The 19,632-nt window shown below is 38.7% G+C and overlaps 1 protein-coding gene across 2 annotated transcripts in view; it reads left to right on the top strand.

Annotated features, from left to right (window-relative positions):
- fam222ba (family with sequence similarity 222 member Ba) overlaps positions 1-19,632 on the top strand; it is a 64,162-nt gene that overhangs the window by 35,149 nt on the left and 9,381 nt on the right. For both annotated transcript variants that reach the window (XM_057357291.1, XM_057357282.1), the window contains exon 2: positions 15,536-15,712. In XM_057357291.1, the coding sequence (XP_057213274.1) occupies positions 15,631-15,712 (82 nt within the window). In that variant the 5' untranslated portion in view covers positions 15,536-15,630. The remainder of the gene's footprint in view (positions 1-15,535; positions 15,713-19,632) is intronic.

The raw sequence follows: 19,632 nt of genomic DNA on the forward strand, positions 1-19,632 counted from the left end.
CATAAGGGCTTTTATTGAGATATCAGCAGATCATGCAACGCATGTACTTTTCAGAAAATATGCACACAGGAATTGATAAGAGGAATTCAAATTTTAACCTCAAGTATCCGATTCCTATTCCTTTCGATTCCGATCCGATTCCTAGCCTTTCGATTCCGATTCCAAATTGGGATTGATTTTCGATTCCCAACCCTAGTTGGTACCCTTGGAATATCTGTATTTTTGAACGACATTGTGACTGCTTGTATTATGTGTTTTATATTACGATAAATAAACTGTTTTAAACATTCAATAAACATTACTTGCTCAAACGGTCTGTGTCATGTAAATGCAATTATCCTGGCCATTACACTTAAATTAAACCCCGAAACATCATCATTGCAAATTATATCTAATATACATTTTCATAATGACGGTGAAATTCGCATGCCCTTAACGTCGAAAAACGATGTCAAAGGAGTACCCTGCGCGTTCAAAAGTGATGCCGAAGGGCGCTGACCGAGCATAAATATGTGACGAGTCGGGAGTGAGAATGTGTTGCATCTTTGTCGCGCTAATCGGAACGCATCAAATGACCGCTCATTTACCACGCAAGCCCGAGCCCGGCCCGAGCCTGTGTAAGATGATAGAAATTTAGCCCGAACCCGACCGAACCCGTCGGGTCCGTCGGGTTCGGGCAAAGATCTTCAGCTCTAGTGACAGGCACTTAGCATCCTTGTTACAGCGCTCGTCTCCCATACCAGACCAATGCTGGTTCAAGACCCGCAGTTAGTTATTTTGGAAAACCACTAGCCACAGTAGCAAGCCCTGTTTATAGGTATAAATTTATCATTTGTTAACTTTACTATTCATTATATTTATTAAAGTAAATACCTCGGACCTCACTAATTTTCAAGCCCTGGCTACGGCCATGCTAAGGATTGTCACGGTCGGTTATCTGGGAATTTTAAACAGTCATTTTTCAGACCCAGAAAAGGAAAAGAAATCAATGAAACCTTTAGGGAAGCAAGGAAATCAAATAATTGCGATAGTAATTCGAAGCTCTGAAATATTTAATTGGCTTGAAATTGCTCCTGCAGTCTAAATAGAATTAAAAAACTCATCTGGCTCAATCCATGTCATGGAAATTTATTGTTGATAGATGTGGGAACCCTGAACCAAATACATCCAGTATGTCACAATCTCCTGACAGCAGCTGTGTGTGTGTGTGCGTGTGCGTGTGTGCGTGCGTGCGTGCGCGTGCGTGTTGTAAGACTGCATGTGACAGTTTAATCAGAATCCAGAGCTAAAGCAGATTCTCAGTGAACTGTTTCATAACAAGATCTATTTCCAGGAATCTGGAAAGTTCAGTTGTGCTGATTTGCTCGTGTTTGATGTGTCTGTTCCCATGGTCTCATGCCCTTGTGAAATGTTTGCGGTCACAAAGCCAAGCTGTCTGTTTGACCATCTCCCCTTTACAGCGCAGTCCACTGACACCAGCAGATGATTGTGGTTCGCTGCATCTGTCAGAGAACTGTGTGTATGTGGAACAAAGTGAAGAGTATTAGATGAGAGAGCCTAGACTTAGGGCTGTCACGATTATGAAATTTGGCTGACGATTAATTGTCTAATAAATCATTGCGATTATGACGATTAATTGTCTGTTTTAGAGCTTTGACTTTTAATTCTCATACATTTTTTATTCAGCTTTGAAACGACCATATTCTGAATATAAAAACTATGTTCTTTTTCTTGGAAATACATAGGAAAAAATTGGGTCGTCATACTTGAGGTTTAGGCTTTTACCTGTCAATAATACAAACACCAAATACTTGTAAATTGATCAGTAGTGAATTGAAGCCATCATTAAAATGCTATCAGTCATAGAAAAGCTTCTAGTTTGTTTTTTTCTCACCTGCAAGACTACAATAAAAGTTTACTTCTATGTTAATGAGATTTTGGTAGACTGGTTTTCACACTGAAATAATATTAAATTGTACTGCAAGTTATTTTTATGGTATATGCTTTAGTTTTTTTTAAGTGATTGTATTGTGGTGGTACATTTTACAAGTATTACCATGCTTTAGTTAAAATATATACAATAAAATATGCAGATGCAGTACAGCTCCCCCTAGTGTCTTCTATATAGAGATGTGCAATAATTGCGATGATCTGAAACCATCGCGATGAGACGATTATTTAATAATCCTGACAGCCCTACCTAGACTTTTATTCTTCTCTTTAGGAGACTCTTCTCAATAAAAGTTGCATCTCTCTTTCTCACTCTACAAAACAGTATATGATACCTAAAGTTTGTTTATTTTATGGGTTTTCGTTCTCTTACATGTTAAAAAGGTAAACTTTTAGTGCATTATATACATAGCAAAACAAAGCTTATATTTCGATGACTCAACTTGCACTGTGCAGATTTTTGTCCTATAGAGTACCTCAGCGATTATGTATTTTTGTATGCAAACCCTGGGAGTGACTTAGAATTGTAGCACTTCCGGTTCCATCATCCCTAAAGTCTGGGTTTTTTTAATGGGTTTTTGGTATATTGCCTGAAGTAAGGTCTGTGGTTAACAAAACCGCTAAATATTTTCATGTTTTAATTAGGGCTGTCAACGTTAACGCATGCGATTAATTTTTTCAAATTAACGCGTGAAAAATATTTAACGCAATTAACGCAGCATCCATTTGTTTTGACATTCTTTGTCTAGCGTTACATTATGTAATCACGCTCTTATTCGTGTACAGCAGGGCTAGTCAACTGGCGGCACGCGGGCCAAATGCGGCCCGTCAATCATCTTTACCTGGCCCGCCTTAACATTTCAAATAAGTGGAGAGACTTTAAGAACGGTGTGCTTTAAATGCACGTCCTCCTGAGACGCTACATCTTTAAAAGCCCGTGGCTCCCGTGGCTCATTGTAGGAAGGGTACACCACGTGAACGGTTGTCTCAGATAAGGGGAAAACGGTGTTGTTTTTATTACTGCATTCATTATGAATAATGGCTATATTTACGAAAAACAGCTGTTCATCTCCCCCAGAACTCGCACTATACAAAGGCTCCGCCCTATAAGTGCGTGGGACACATGAATGCGATTGGAATTCACCCGAAGATGTGATAATAGCGTTCAGTTTCTTGCACAGATCAATTGACTGATTTATAAGACGCTTATTTAACGTCACAAGGGGCAGGGATTACTTTTGTGTTGAATGTATTTGCGTTTTTTACTTTTATTGGTTTAACTTTAATTAATTCAACCAAATATCTTCTACATCTTGCCACCCACATCTTGGATGTACTGGAGAACTGTGGGTGAGTAAATTCGTAGCAATTTTTGGGTAAAGTAATGCATTAAGGAATATAAAATACAGTTAAAAAGACAATTTCCTTTTTAATGTAATATCATGAAAAGGTACAAATACTGGATGCAATATTTGTGTGCATGTTTTAATATATGGCCTATAAGTAACAGCAATAAAAACAGTATAAAAGGAACAAAACTAAATAAATAACAAAAATACAAGAAATACAAAATAACAGAAAAAATGAGGATATGGTAAAAAAAACTGGCCCGCATCCTATTTATACTTTTGGAGTCTGGCCCTCAAAGAAAAGTAGTTGAAGACCCCTGGTGTACAGGCTTTTAAACCACATAAGCGCGATTTTAAACAGTTGCTTTGCGTGTTCAATGGAGATAGACAGCTTCTAAACTGTGGGACGCGGCAAAACGCAACGCGAGGTCCAGTCTGGTGTAAACAGTCATGGGCTGAAGGCTGAGTCGGTGAATCTCTTGTCAGACAGCGCATCCGTGTTAAGTTCTCTTTTGTGCTTGAATGGCTAAAACCATACAAGATTATGTCAGAAAGCCCGTTTTGTCTAGCATTTTCTTAAGCAAGACTTCAAAGTGTAAAATAAAATCTTAAATGAATGCAAAGAGTTGTGAAAATGGGAGTGCGGTGACGGTCAGATCTGCGTACTAAGACAGCTCTTAAAGGGGCCACGCTCTTAAACGTGCTGCTGTCACTCCTGTCACTAATGTTAATCAAAGAACAAAATAAAAGAAGAAATCAATGTGATTTTGTAGCTTTAATGAGAATTCTTCTGCATTTAATTTATAATTTAGCATTAAAGACTGTAAAGTGTTTGAGAACTTCCTTCAATTTCTGTATTTCATGATAGCTCTCAATTATATTGTTGAATGGCTATAAGTAATGTTAAAATAATCAATTTAATAGAGACATCAGTTACAGTACTAATATCAAAATGTTTTCTTTCATTTATAAAATGACGCTGTTAAAGAAATATGTTGTTTCTACATCAATTTGAAGATTAAATGTGAAATTATTAAAATGTAAAAGTATATTTTAAAATATTATTATTATGTGTGATTAATCGTGATTAATCACAGAAAATGTGTGATTAATCCGATTAATTTTTTTAATCGACTGACAGCACTAGTTTTAATCTATGCCATAAAACACACCAGTTATAACAGGCTGGTGGTTTTTCAAAACCTTTATTGTGTCTTTAAAACGGCGGTTGATAACAAGTTGCTAAAAGCGACTACATCCTTTGGCTGGGACATTAGACGTCATCGTGCATATAAATCTCACAAATAATGCAACATGGACACAAATCTCTAAAACCATTCTTGGGGATTCATTAACAAAGTACTTACCAGGGAACACGTTTTTAATCAAGTTTGAAAAAGTTGTTGTCGGAAGCTTGGTGACGTTTGTTATCTAGCGACCGCAGTGAAGTCTGTTTATAGCATCATTTTAACTTTTTACTTCTGCTTGTTGTATTTAGGCTTCAAAAATAGCAAATATTGTGTTAATCTATAAAGATTATCTTGATAGACAAAACGTGTAAAAATTGTGAACATTTGTTAATCACAGATCTTATTTTTTGCAATGTTCTAAAAGGCTCTCGGAAAAATGCATAGGCTCTCGGTCGAGGGTACCAGTGCAGCGCTAACTGCCAGGTTAACCAACAAAGGTATCCTATTAGGTGCTCTCTAGAATGAGAACGTCTTCCCCCCACCCCAGTACCATAATACGAAAAATTTAAACAATCATTTCAGCTTTTTTAAGGGTCTTTTGGATCATATTCCTTTGTGTGTACTGTGTTTAAGAGTGAGAATTTTTTTTAATTTCAACTCAGGATTTCATATTCCTATTAGCCTCGGCATCTAAGATCTTTGTGGTTTTTGCATCTCTGCCTGATGCTTGTATGTTAAATATCTTCAGAGTCAGTTCATGTACCTTTGCTTTGGCTCTCAGAGCTGTTTCCACAAAGCTCATCCTGCTCCCAGAATCACATGACTGTGAGACCCTCAATAACAGGCTCAAACCAGCCGCAGGGAGAGCGTTTGTGTGGATGGTGCAGTTTAGAGGTGCTGGGCTGGAAGAATTGGGTTGCCCACATGATCTGAGATCAGCTTTCTTGTGTCTTATGATGGATGAGGAATTAGGTGGGGGATGCTGGCCGTAGATGGCTGTAAGGTGTCTTACTCGTGATAAAGCATGATTAAGAATCACGCCGCTCTAGGATAATTGAATCTATTTTTTATTTCTGTTTCAGGTTTCACATAGCAACATCAAATTCTTTCCAATTCCTAGTTCGGAATCAGTGTTCTAATGCACTTTGGGATGAGACAGCAGCTGTTTCAATCCCAGATAGAGAGAGAGAGAGAGAGAGAGCCTCCCAGGTAGCATTTCCCCATGTCCTTTCAAAAATCATCCCTCTTTTTTCCCTTCATTTTTCCTTTTTGCTGCAATTTATCACCAGGGTGTCCAATTTCAGATGAGCAGCAGACGGCCCAGACAAACGGATGAGCGGTAAATGGATGAATCTGTTCATAAAGAAAATTGTCTCGCTCTGTCTTCATTTCTACACCCTGGTTTGTGAGCTTTTCACGTGTTATACAGCACAGCAGTGTTTGCTACCGAATGTGTTTTTTAAAGTGGGAGGACAAAAATGGTGTAAATAAAATAGAATACAAATAGTACTTACATGACTGTAAACACTTCAGTAAGCACATTCAGTAATCTAGCATGGGATTCTATTGTTAGCTATAGGCCTATAACTGTTCTGACGGAAGGATTTATCAGCAGGATTCAGAACAATTCTGAATTTGTGTGATATATTTAAACAAAAGCATTTATAAATTTGACAACATGACTTGTGCTGTATGTTTTTTAACTGAATTAGCATGTTCTGCTAGCATGCTGTCTTTAATATCTCATAATATCTCATCACATTCAATTGGGTGCAGTTGGGTACAATATAACATCTTACGGCCGTTTACGCATCGAGTCTATTTTTGCTGTACAGCACGGAGTGTTTTAAAGAGATAGCACACGTATTATGCTCAAAATGAACAGGAATTGATACAGAAATGCAGTAATTTCACCATAAATGCATATAAATGAAGTTTACCACCTTTTTAATTTATGTTATTTGTTTAATTAAGCAATTAAAGCAAAACCGTTACCAGGAGTTGTAAAAACAATTAATCCGATTAAAATGTTGTGTAGTACAAATATCCTACAGTGTTTATATTGCGTGGGGAAGGTGCATGCAGATAGTGACAAGCAGGTGGTCCAGAAAGAACAAGACGGTAGCGCGATGGATGGCACGCGGCTAATTATCGAAATATAAAAGTACAAAGAGCTCTATGACCCCCAGGACTATTTATATAAAGACCTGACTGCGAAAGAAAAGGCGTGGGAGGCAGTTTCATCAGCCACTGGAATGGATGGTAAGTTATTTTTAAACTCTTTTAATAGGCTGGCTAATATAACTTCCAAACATTGGGAAGTTACTTACCCATTGTTGACTGAATCACACAGAAGATGCGGACCGCTAGTGCGCAACAAACGTAACGTACTGTAGTATGTGTGAAAGCACAATGGCTCATGACGGATCTGTACTGCATATGTGTTGCTCTACGCACCGCATACGGAGTATGTGTTGTGCTTTAAGGTTCAGTCGCATGCAGGACACACACACACTTGCTGTATGAAGAATGTGTGTGAGGATTCTTGTCATCATACTGAGGTTGTAAAGAATGATCAAGCCTTCACGGTGTTCAAAAATGTGTCATTTGATTCACTTCTGGTTCTTTATCTTCCCAGTATCCAGTGAGAAACTCTACCGCACACTTGACAGTGTACCAGTGTATTAGATGCTTACAGAAACTCCTGCACGTTTGATATATTTGTGCGCTTGTGCAGAGAGGTTCATGTAGTCTCTTATGTACCTGCAGGGTAAATCCTGTGATTTACAGCATGCCAAAAAAATCCAATAATCCGTGAGTGGCTCTTCCTCTCATCAGCACATTCAATCTTTCTTTCTCGGCTCTCCGTCTCTCTTTTGAGTTGAGCTTCAGCATTTGACCGTTTACACACGTTTTATAGGATTTCATGAATCAGCTATTGTTTAAAAGTTGTAATAGGATAGTTCACCCAAAATTAAAAATTCTGTCATCATTTACTCCCTTTCAAATTGCTCTAAATCTGTATTTCTTTGTTCTGATGAACACAGAGAAAGATATTTGGAAGAATGCTTACAACCAAACAATTCTTGGACCCCGTTGACTACCATAGTAGGAAAAATTACTTATTAGATTTTTTTGTTGTTCTGTGAAACACAAAAGAAGATATTTAGAAAAATGTAGGACAGGAAACCGTTCTGGAGCACTTCTGACTACCATTGTAATTTTTCCTACTATGGTAGTCAATGGTGGCCAAGAACTGTTTGGTTACAAGCATTCGTCTAAATATCTTTCTCTGTGTTCAACCAAACAAACAAATTTATACAGGTTTGGAACAACTAGAGTGTGAGTAAATCACGACAGAATTTTCATTTTTGGGTGAACTATCCCTTTAAGAACAAATCATGATATCTTTTAACAGAACCTCTGTCATATTTATTGCTTTACTAAAGAGTAAAGATCCAGTTGCAATTGGTAGATTTGTATTTCTCTGGTGTTGTGTGGGCCCTGTTGTCATAAACACTTGTTTATTTCCAAATTATATCTGAGGTGGAAATAAATACCTATATAGTGATGTGAAAAAAAAACTGATAGTGACAGTCAAGACTTTTACCTCTTTCCTTTTGATATGCTTGCACCACAACACAAGAAGAGAAAATACTTGAGAAAACGTCTCTGGGAAATTTTAAATGCATCATTAGCAACAAATTGTTAGTTGATTTGATTTTGTCACTACCTCAATTTATTGAGTGAATTTAGTTGTATAGTTTAGTTCAGGGGTTCTCAAACTTTTTCGTTGTAAGGGTCCCTTTGTGTGGGGTGCATCTCTTTGCGGACCCCCAAAATAAAGACGTATAATCTAACTTAGAATTTTATGTTCAAATATTATGTTGAAATAGAATGTTCTGCTTTTTTTGCTTTATTTGTAACAAAAATTACACGGAGCTTCAACACCTTTTGATTTGGTCACAGTATGCCGTGGTTCACACCTCACCTCATAGTAAGTGGTAAACACACACATCCATCTCGTATATGATGAGTTGTTTGCCTCATACGTTACAAAAGAATTATTCAGGACTTATATTGATGATCTATAAACACATAAAACATTCCTTGAAGCTTAGTTAGTAGCTCTCTCAGTCTCTCTTTCATGCATATAAGCACTCTCACGCTTACTCATATTCACTGGACTGATCTTTCCACACGTTTGTTCGCACTCTCGCACACCCACAGATCACTCGCTTTCTTCTGTACTCGCACCTTATGTTCTGTGGCTGAACCACCATCAGTAGAAATGTCAGAGGCTCTCACACAGTCTGTCTCTTAAAGGGACGTTCACACACATACACCATAGTACAGCCACCGGATGTCATTCGCTTTAACCCTCTTGTGAGATGCCATAGTGAAGTGTCTGCGGTAAGTGGGTAATAGAGATATTATCAAAGGAGGACTTGTAAATGTGTGAATGAAATCTTATAGTTTTAGTTCCTATGTTACATTTAAGAAAGCTTGTTTTTGTTTGCTTAAGTATTCCCTATGCATTTCTTTGTTTAATGATGGTGCCGTTTTACTTGTTCAGGTCTCCATTTACATTTAGTTGCTGTTGGGCAGAAACCTTGTATCTCTGTTTTTCATGTTTGTTTTATTTTTTTAATAAATCATTACCATGGGGCACCCTTCATGTTTGTGTGTGAGTTATCAAATTGTTAACAAATAAAATGTCTTAAAAATAGCTTGACAGTGCAATTTTTTTTACTTTAAATATATATAAAAAAATTCTGTATATTGGCAGTTTTGGAAATGCAAGGTTTCAGTGTGATAGTGATGATTTGCGTTTGGCAGACGCTTTTATCCAAAGTGATTTCAAGTGTAATGTATACATTTGATCAAAACGGGCGATCCTCTTTTATCTCTTCTCTTTCACAATTTCATACTTATATTTGCTTTTATGTTCATTTGTTTGTGCTTTTGTTTGTTCAGTCACTTCAGTCATTCACTTTTGTCTTTTTTTATCTTTCCGACGTAATTCCAACCTTTTTCATGTAATGGCTTTGTCAGATTCCGTGCTGTGGTTTTTCAGTACTTAATTTCGTCTGGCCTGTGTCATGTTTTTTTTCACACACTTTCACAATCACACACAGCCTATTAGCATTTTGTCACTTCATTTTCTCACACTGATAACTTAATGTAAGCTACTGTAATATTTCATGATGCGTGTCACACACATTCTCACACGCTCTTTCAGATGACACTGTGTCTGTTAGAATAACAAAACTCTGACAGGATGACGAGGTCTCTGTGGCTGAAGCAAATAATAAAAAAGCCTGCGAGAACTTAATGCTTCAGAATGTGCTTAAGTCATCACTAGCATGCTGAAAGCGACATGCCCCCTCATCGTGCAACTACAGCAAAATGTATTCAGGCTTGGAGCTATAAATTGATGCTCTGAATGAACAAATGCACCGGCGTGAGCGTTTATTTACAACCAGTCTTTCTCTCTCCGCTCTTGGATTCAAGGATAAGCTTGTCTCATTTGGCAAAAGAAAAAAATCATCACCCCCCTCCCACCACCCACTCAGTCTTCTATAGTCCCTCACAAATGATAATCACAATCTCTCCACTCGTCTCCTGAAAAGTCATTTCACTCGATAGCTTTTTGTGTTGCTGGCAAAATTTCCACATAAGCCTACATTGGTTTTGATCTTTCCCTCTGTTGCATGTGTATATTTTAGTGTAATTAGCCTGCGGTTTTCCTGAGCGTAAAGGCCAGCGCAGGCAGATTGTCTAAGCTCCAGAGAACAGACCCACCAGCGCCTGATTACAGCTTACCCTAGTCATTTTCTAGATAGCTCACTTCCACTCCACTTTCCTCCCTCTGTCCTTTCTTCTCTCACGTACTCCCTCCCTCTCTCCTCCCATGCACACCAAGAAAGATACAAATGCAGAGGTGAAAAGAGTCTTTTGTCAGATGTGGTTTGACCCAAACGTCCCCAGCAGTTTCGAACCCAAACTCACTTTCTCTATTCCTCACTTTTTGCTTTTGGGGTTTTGTTTTTCCCACTCGCTTTACAATAGCAGGGGTGATTTTAAATATGTAATATATGTGGGAATTGCATAACTATAATAGAACTCCATGTCAGCTATAAAGTTTAAAGACAATTTTCCTGAAAAACAGTGGCGTGAGGTGAAACGTGTCTGATTTGTTTATCAGTTTCAGTCAGCTTGATAATTTTACCCTGGTCACATTTATGCTGGTCACATTTATACAAGCACAATTTAGCAAAATCCACAAAACTAAAGCACAGAAAATCAAATGTTTGATTTTGCAAAGTAAGAACATAAATACCATTGGCGTGTCTGTAATTGCAGAACTGTTTAGCACTCCTGAGCCTATAGCTGTAGATAAAAAAATTGTGAACGGAAAGTTGGAGCGCACTCAAAGGGATAGTTCACCCAAAAATGAAAATTCATCATTTACTCATCCGTAGGTTGTACCAAACCTGTAACAATTTCTTTGTTTTGCTAAACACAAAGGAAGATATTAGGAAAAATGTCAGTAACCAAACCGATCTCATCCCCCATTGACTCCCATATTATTTATTTTCCCTACTATGGCAGTCAATGGGGGATGAGATCTGTTTGGTTACTGACATTCTTCCAAATATCTTTCTCTGTGTTCATCAGAACAAAGACATTTATAAAAGTTTAGAACAACTTGAGGGTGAGTAAATGATGACAGAATTTTCATTTTTGGGTAGACTGTCCCTTTAAGTGATAGTACAGCAAAGAATGAAAATTCTGTCATGAATTAGTGGAATGTCATTCCACTGCAACTAGGCGCAAAACATTAGTAAAGAAAGACATTGTTAAATAGTCCATGTGATTCAACCTTTGTAAGAGACCATTAAAAATACTGTGTTTTTGTTCATAATGTAAGAATTAAGTATGGATTGGGTTATGAAACATGGAAGATGTTTTTGTGATTTGATAGATTTTGTATCTTGAATGTCTTTGATGTACACTGCGTGTGTGTCTATGAGTTGTAACAGGAATTTGCAAACACTTGTGCTGAACCGTAGTTATAATCAGGTGGGCTAGTAAGCTTAATAAGATGGCAGGTGCACATGAATGTTAGATGCTGATAGTTTGAGCCTATATTGTTTTACTGTAGATTTTATACTTTGCATCACTTTGAAGTGAACTTGACGCATGTTTGATGATGAGGGAAAGACGATTATATTTGACTTGCATTCCTTTTATGAAGTGACTGGAATCCTATTTGTGTGCAATAAAACAAAATTAATGACTTTATTCAACAATTTTCCGTCTCCGACAACACGCATCCACGAGAGCATGTGACGCATGCGTGTGGTGCTGATGCAGGAGCCAGCATTCTACATCTGTACCACATGCAGGCCCGGCTCCACAGGGGGAGCTTTCTATCAGAAGCTTTGCTCACCCTGCCTCCACCCAGAGCCGTTGAGAGAGGAGCATGATGACTAAAATGTTTATTTAAATTGTGATAAGTATCCAGTCCTCACTATAGATGTCCATCAGTTGCACGCGATTGGCTACAATGCTCAACGCTGAAAAGCGCGCTGCTATTAGAAATCAGCTCTTCATGCAGAGCTTGAACACAAATAAGCACGGGCCTTTGTAAAAGCAGCTTCGTATCAGGTGAGTTGAAATAGTCTTGGCTACTGGATCCGCGTTCCGCCCGTGCATATTATTTCCCGACCCGAACCCCAAATGATACATGAATAATTATTTCACCCGTTACATCAAATATTAGCGGTTCACCCGACGGGTGATGGTTTTGACACCATTCCGCCAAACAATGCTTCATGAGACGAAAAAAACGTACTTTTAGCTCATGAGAAAGCAATAACACATGGTCTGGACATGGATGAGTGACAGAATTCTCTAATATGAGCAGAAAGTTAATGCTGTGAATTTTATAGTGATATGAATAGCTCTTTTTTATGTTTTCATCAAATCTAACGTTACTAAATTGTACAATGTAAAATAAAAGTAAATAAAAAAAAAACATGTAAATGTATGCATAAGAATGTAAAAATAAAAATGTTATGCAATATTAAACTAGATGTAAGAATAATTTAAAAAGCCAAATAGTTGTTGCGTTTATAGTTTGGGGCAAAAAAAAAAAAATATATATATATGAAAATCACTTGGCCCACCTTTCATCTCATATCTGGAGCCGGGCCTGACCCACACGTACAGGTATGTGTCGTGTGCTCTTGTGGACGGATGTCGGAGACAAACTTTGTCGAGTCGCTATTTTGTTTTGTCATGCACAATAAGTATGGACTATTTTAACAATGTCTTTACTAAATTTCTGCTTTTTAAATGTACATTGTTGTCTATGGGGGGGTCAGAAAGCTCACTCTTTTTTTAAGCTTCACTGGTAGTTGAACTAATTTGAATAATTAATAGTTTGCAACATAACATCTATACAAACATCAAAAACTAATTAGAGACTCAGCACGCTTATAGGTAAACAAGCACTTTGTCAGAAATAAGGAGAAGTCAAAGGGCCTGGATAAAGAACTGTGAGAATGACCATCATTAGTGAATAGTGAGAGAGTAAAGACAGAAAGCTGGGGGTTGAAAATGCTCAAATTAGGTCTCCACCTCCCCTTACCTCAGGTATATCTGATAAAGCGAGAGAATGTTTGGATCAGGCTCTGATGCCTTGTTAGAGCACTGGCAGGTTTTTAATGAGCTGCCGTCATGACCTTTCACTGTCCTCTAACTGTTTCTCTCTCTTTAGCTGGGTGGTCATGTTCTGCCCTGCCAAGGTTGTTCGGTGGATAATTGCCTCTTGTCTGAACTGTTTGTCTACTTATGCATGTTTCAATACAGCAGTTTTGTGTCGCGTCTGTGTGTGAGGGTGTAATTCACGCTGTGTTGAAGGCGAGTTAAACGCGCTGTTGTTCTCCACAAATGACCAGTCATTATGCACCGCTGCTGCTTGTGCTGTTTGTGTATGAGAGGGTGGAATGACCCGGGTCCCCACACTCTGCACAATGAAACTCATTCCTCACGGTTTGAGTTTGTGGATTTGCGCACATACACGCTCAACACATGCAAACTCACACAAAGAGGTCAAGTTTGACACTCAGCAGTGGTAACTTTGTGAACACTGCTGAACTACATGGATTAAATTAGTACATTACTGTTTGATGTTTACGGTTGTTCTTACGTTATAAGCAGGTCAGGTAGTTTGAATTATGGATCCTGTTCACACACATTTCCTGTGATTAATGACTGATGCTTTAGGTTTGGAGAATGTTGTCTGTGGTCTGATTATCCCCCGGCTAAACTCAAATATATTAAAACGAAAAGGAATTTAGCAAAGGTCACCTTAGATCACAGCACCCATCTGAGAGAACTGGCGGGTTATGCGGAGGAGGGGGGAGAGTCAAAATGCCCGAGGCACAGTCGGAACACTCTGACTGGTATGTTTGCTGTTCGCTTGAAGTTTTATATCAAGTGTGTTTTGACTGTTGCTGTAGGAGCGGTTTGGAATGAAAAGGTACATGAGGGGGTTGCGCTGATCTTAGGTAACAGAACACAGAGCTGTATATTATGTGGTAGGTTAAAGGATATTTCAAATAACATAAATCCATATCTTGCAGCCCTATTATTGCTGGGTCTTTTTTAATTGCATGTGAAGAAAACTGCGTTAGCCGTGTCATTTTTTTTTTCTCATATATGTGTGAAATTGGAGTCAAACGCACATTCGAGATAAGGTTTGGATGACACATTTGATTGAAAGACTGGTTGAGTTTTAATGAGTTCAGTGAAAATGTGTGTCAGAGTGACAGATGGCAAGTGTCTTGTTGCTCCTGTTATGTTATGAAAGAATCCAAGATGTGACAGAGTCACATTTACAGCTTTTCTTACAGTAAGCTTTTAATATACAGCAAAAATGGTCAAACTTGTTTGACGCAGAAGTGACATTTGAATTGATTTGTTTAGAAAATATGCCAGATTGCTGAAACTGACTGTTTACAAGGTTAGTGAGGGAGATCGGTCTGTTTTTGGATAGTGGGTAGTGGATGGTGTTTTTGAAAAGCATAATAACCGTGATTAAACACAATGAGGCAAGACATTCAGAGTCGGTTCATTTCGCTTAACTATTGTTTCCACTTGATAGCACACAGCCCGGGTGTGTGACTTGGACTGGATGAAAACAACAGATTTTAGAAGAATGCGTGTTTTTAACGGTTGCTTTTGAAATCAATAATTCTTGAGATATATATTGTTTTATTAAGAAGATATTATTCTGTACATATCCTCAACTCTATTTCTATATTCAGGCATGATTGTATTTATATGATTGTATTGCTTCTTTGAATATATTGTACATGTTCACTGTATTGTTTCTCTCAGTCTCTTAACACTGTATATTGGATTGTGTTCTCTTCTGGGTTTATCGTGAAAGATCATATTCATCTCAATGTAAAATGTAATCTAAATACTAATGCTAGCTCGGTTTCCAACCAACCGTGAAGAGAATCTTTTCAAAATTTGCAAAAAAGAACAAATGTGAAATAGTTGCGTGTCCATCAAGTTTTTTTATGTCAGAATTTATCCGGCAAATGTCGTTCCATCTCCCATAATTTGCATTAACTGTTTTTTCGTAGTCAAAAAGTCAAAAAGCAACTCAAGCAAGCATCTTTTTTTATTTGGTTTTCCATCACTCATTTCTGATGCAATACTTCACCCTGTTTTTACGCACATTTTGATGAAAACTACTATTATCCAGGCACGATGCAGCATTGCAGCAAAAACGCTGTGTGGCAACAGCTAATCTGAACAAAACTGATGTTTAACATAAATAAATTCAAACATCAATAGTGAAACTAAAACTTTTGGAAGGGTAAGACTTTACTGTGGCAACACAAAACAGATGAATTAGAAAATGTTCTTGCATGTCACACCTGATTTAGTTTCATTTTGTTCTGAGGACTAAGGTAAGGTCTAATTTCTTTCTCTTTTTTTCTTGTCTCTTTTCCTTTGTAGTGTAAGGAGGAGTGTGCGGCCCATGTTGCTCTAGGAGCGTATGTGTGTGTGTGTGTGTGCGAGTGTGTGTGTGCGTGAGAGTGCGTGTGTGTGAGATGCTGGCCTGTCTGCCAGGGCCAGGTGATCTCTCCCTTCAGCTCCACCCCCACTCGCAGATGAACACTGGACTTCAGAAATGTAAGTACAAACACAACAAATACATTTTTCAGCGAGTAATTCAAAATGTCATTTTCAACCTGTAAGATTTTCTATTCTTCAGAACACAACAAGGGACATTTTCATTCATATGGCTCATGCGATAACTTTTTGTGAGGGAGCTCAAACTGAAATTTAGGTAATTATTCACATCACAGATAATCTTCTTGTGCCATAGCTGTAAATTTTCACGTATATTTGCATATACTGTATTTGCATAAATATGACATGACAAGACGTTTCACAGACTACATTTATGACTCTTTAATGGTGTTTTTAATCATTTTGGCTAGCTTAACATCTCCTGTTCACTTATCATAATGAAAAGAGCACCATGAACATCCTCCCTATCATGTTTTGAGGTCTACAGAAGAAAGAAAACCACACAGGTTTAAAATGAGAGCGAATGCATTGAACAGAATGGTTATTTTGATTGAACCATCCTAATGCACCTGTTTTCCTGACTCACAGCAGTCTGAAGGGAACCACATAAAAATATTCTTTCATGTTCTGTGTGTGTATGAGGTGTGTCTGCTTTAATACAGCAAATTCAAACACCCATTGTCAACTGTGACATTTAAGTGCTTTTAATAAATGACAAAATGAAAACGGAGATCTATAAAAGGAGATAAATGACTGACGATTGATTACAACAGAGAGAAAGAGAGAGAGAGAGACATTGAGACACGGAGGGAGAGAGAGCAGTCATTTGTACACAAAAGCATATTTCCAGTGACAGATTGTCAAATCCCTGGATTTTTATTAGGGCGGTTTACAAGGGGCGGACACCTGCTGAACCTCAGCGCTCGCACACGGATAGATTGAGGCTGATAAGTGGCATAGAGAGACGATGAGAAAATGAGAGTCAGACAAACAGAAAAACTGAGTCAGTGTAGGAAAAAAGGATACATGCAGACTGAAAATCTCGCCTTTTCCGTCAGTGGGCAGACATCCTGTCAGATTAGCTCTCCATCAGGATGACAAATTATGCCATGGAGACGCGCGTCCGGGGGAGTGCCGATGGCTTGGAGAGTGATGAGTCTCATATTGCCTCAGGAAGACCCTCATCAGGCAGCAATTACTGAGAGACTGGAGACATGTCTTTAACTGCATGAGAGGACCGAAATCACAGATAGACCAGGGCAGGGTTTCACTTCATCACTTAGATTTTATGTCAGACATATACACTCACCTAAAGGATTATTAGGAACACCTGTTCAATTTCTCATTAATGCAATTATCTAATCAACCAATCACATGGCAGTTGCTTCAATGCATTTAGGGGTGTGGTCCTGGTCAAGACAATCTCCTGAACTCCAAACTGAATGTCAGAATGGGAAAGAAAGGTGATTTAAGCAATTTTGAGCGTGGCATGGTTGTTGGTGCCAGACGGGCCGGTCTGAGTATTTCACAATCTGCTCAGTTACTGGGATTTTCACGCACAACCATTTCTAGGGTTTACAAAGAATGGTGTGAAAAGGGAAAAACATCCAGTATGCGGCAGTCCTGTGGGCGAAAATGCCTTGTTGATGCTAGAGGTCAGAGGAGAATGGGCCGACTGATTCAAGCTGATAGAAGAGCAACTTTGACTGAAATAACCACTCGTTACAACCGAGGTATGCAGCAAAGCATTTGTGAAGCCACAACACGCACAACCTTGAGGCAGATGGGCTACAACAGCAGAAGACCCCACCGGGTACCACTCATCTCCACTACAAATAGGAAAAAGAGGCTACAATTTGCACGAGCTCACCAAAATTGGACAGTTGAAGACTGGAAAAATGTTGCCTGGTCTGATGAGTCTCGATTTCTGTTGAGACATTCAAATGGTAGAGTCAGAATTTGGCGTAAACAGAATGAGAACATGGATCCATCATGCCTTGTTACCACTGTGCAGGCTGGTGGTGGTGGTGTAATGGTGTGGGGGATGTTTTCTTGGCACACTTTAGGCCCCTTAGTGCCAATTGGGCATCGTTTAAATGCCACGGCCTACCTGAGCATTGTTTCTGACCATGTCCATCCCTTTATGACCACCATGTACCCATCCTCTAATGGCTACTTCCAGCAGGATAATGCACCATGTCACAAAGCTCGAATCATTTCAAATTGGTTTCTTGAACATGACAATGAGTTCACTGTACTAGAATGGCCCCCACAGTCACCAGATCTCAACCCGATAGAACATCTTTGGGATGTGGTGGAACGGGAGCTTCGTGCCCTGGATGTGCATCCCACAAATCTCCATCAACTGCAAGATGCTATCCTATCAATATGGGCCAACATTTCTAAAGAATGCTTTCAGCACCTTGTTGAATCAATGCCACGTAGAATTAAGGCAGTTCTGAAGGCGAAAGGGGGTCAAACACCGTATTAGTATGGTGTTCCTAATAATCCTTTAGGTGAGTGTATTTTGGATATAAGAGGTGACCCAATGTGGTGCCAGAATTGCTTGTCGAGCAAAATTAAACAAAAATAACAAATGCCAAGTCAACTTTCAAATCAAACCATCCATCCATTTTCCAAATCTGCTTGTTCTCTGTAGGGTCACAGAAGGACTGGAGCCAGTCCAAGCGTCTCGGATTGTATATACCCTGGATAGATGGCCTGTCCATCGCAGGGCATTCACAAACACACACTCACAAGGGAAATTTAGTGTCTCCAATTCATCTAATCTACATTTCTTTAGACTGCGGAGAAGACCGGAGTATTTGAAGGAACAGGGTCCAACGCTGACACAGAAAGAACATGCAGAAATCACACAGAATGGCCTCTTGGTTCAGCCGAGAAACAGGAACCTTCTTGCTGTAAGGCAACAGTGCTGTACACAAAGCCAAAACGTTGCCCTTAAGGTGCGGGTATACTTGACTTTCCGAGTTCGGCACATGCACACATGAGATCGTCAGAGGACAGCACTGAGCTGCGTTATTCACAGGCCCACTGCAAATTAATGATAGAAGAATTGTGGCTCCACCATTGCAGGAGAGAGAGATAACAATTAGCCACCCTGAACACATCTTTATACTTTCTTAAACTTGAATTATATAAATGATATACACATTACACAAACGCTCGTCGAATTCGTTCTCCGTTGTACTCAAACTGTTTGTTGTAGTGTTTTGGCTCCTCGGCTTCGGCGTGTTACTTTTGTGTCGGTCTTCTTCGACAACTGCACACCCCAAACTTTCCGTGTGTGTGTTGCCTCCTAGTGAGTTCTTAACATTTTCTTGCGCATGCGCTGTTGTACGCGTTTCGTCCGCGCGGTCTCAAAATTTGGGCTGCGCTCGGACGGGCTATACCTGCAGCTTTAGACTCAAACCTTAAATGTATGAATATTGCCACGAACTCCTTAAGTCCAATACTGTGGTCTTGAAGTGCAAAACCAGACAACAAATTGCAAACCTACTTATGTAAAACGAAATAAAATGAAACAAAATCTGAAAATGTTTAAATGATTTAAATCAAATTTAAAAACAAAATATCAAACCACAGGAAACAAATAAGTCAGAAAACACAACAACAAAAAACGAGAAAGCAGAAAAGTTTGCTATTTTGTTGAAATGGGATAGTTACTGCTGATTGGACGAAACTCCTGTCAATCAAGATATTCTGGAAGTATTCGCAATACTATAAGGAAGGACATTATGCAATGATAAAGAGTGTATTCATTAATGTTCAAAGACGATAATTGCGTTTTCAGATTTGAAATTTAGGATTTTCTCGAATCGATTTCACGTTATGCAGCAGCAGGAGTTAGTTGCGACTAAGTTAACATTGGCATATAAAAGCATTTGTGTTTTACCGCCGATTGTGAAGGAAAATAAGATGCTTTGTAAATTGTGTGGAGACAAACTCAAACTTTTGACTTTTGTCTCGTTTTTATTAGTTGAAGAAAATGACATTAT

Source organism: Triplophysa rosa, linkage group LG2, assembly GCF_024868665.1.
Source record: "Triplophysa rosa linkage group LG2, Trosa_1v2, whole genome shotgun sequence".
In the NCBI taxonomy this organism is placed as follows: domain Eukaryota; kingdom Metazoa; phylum Chordata; class Actinopteri; order Cypriniformes; family Nemacheilidae; genus Triplophysa; species Triplophysa rosa.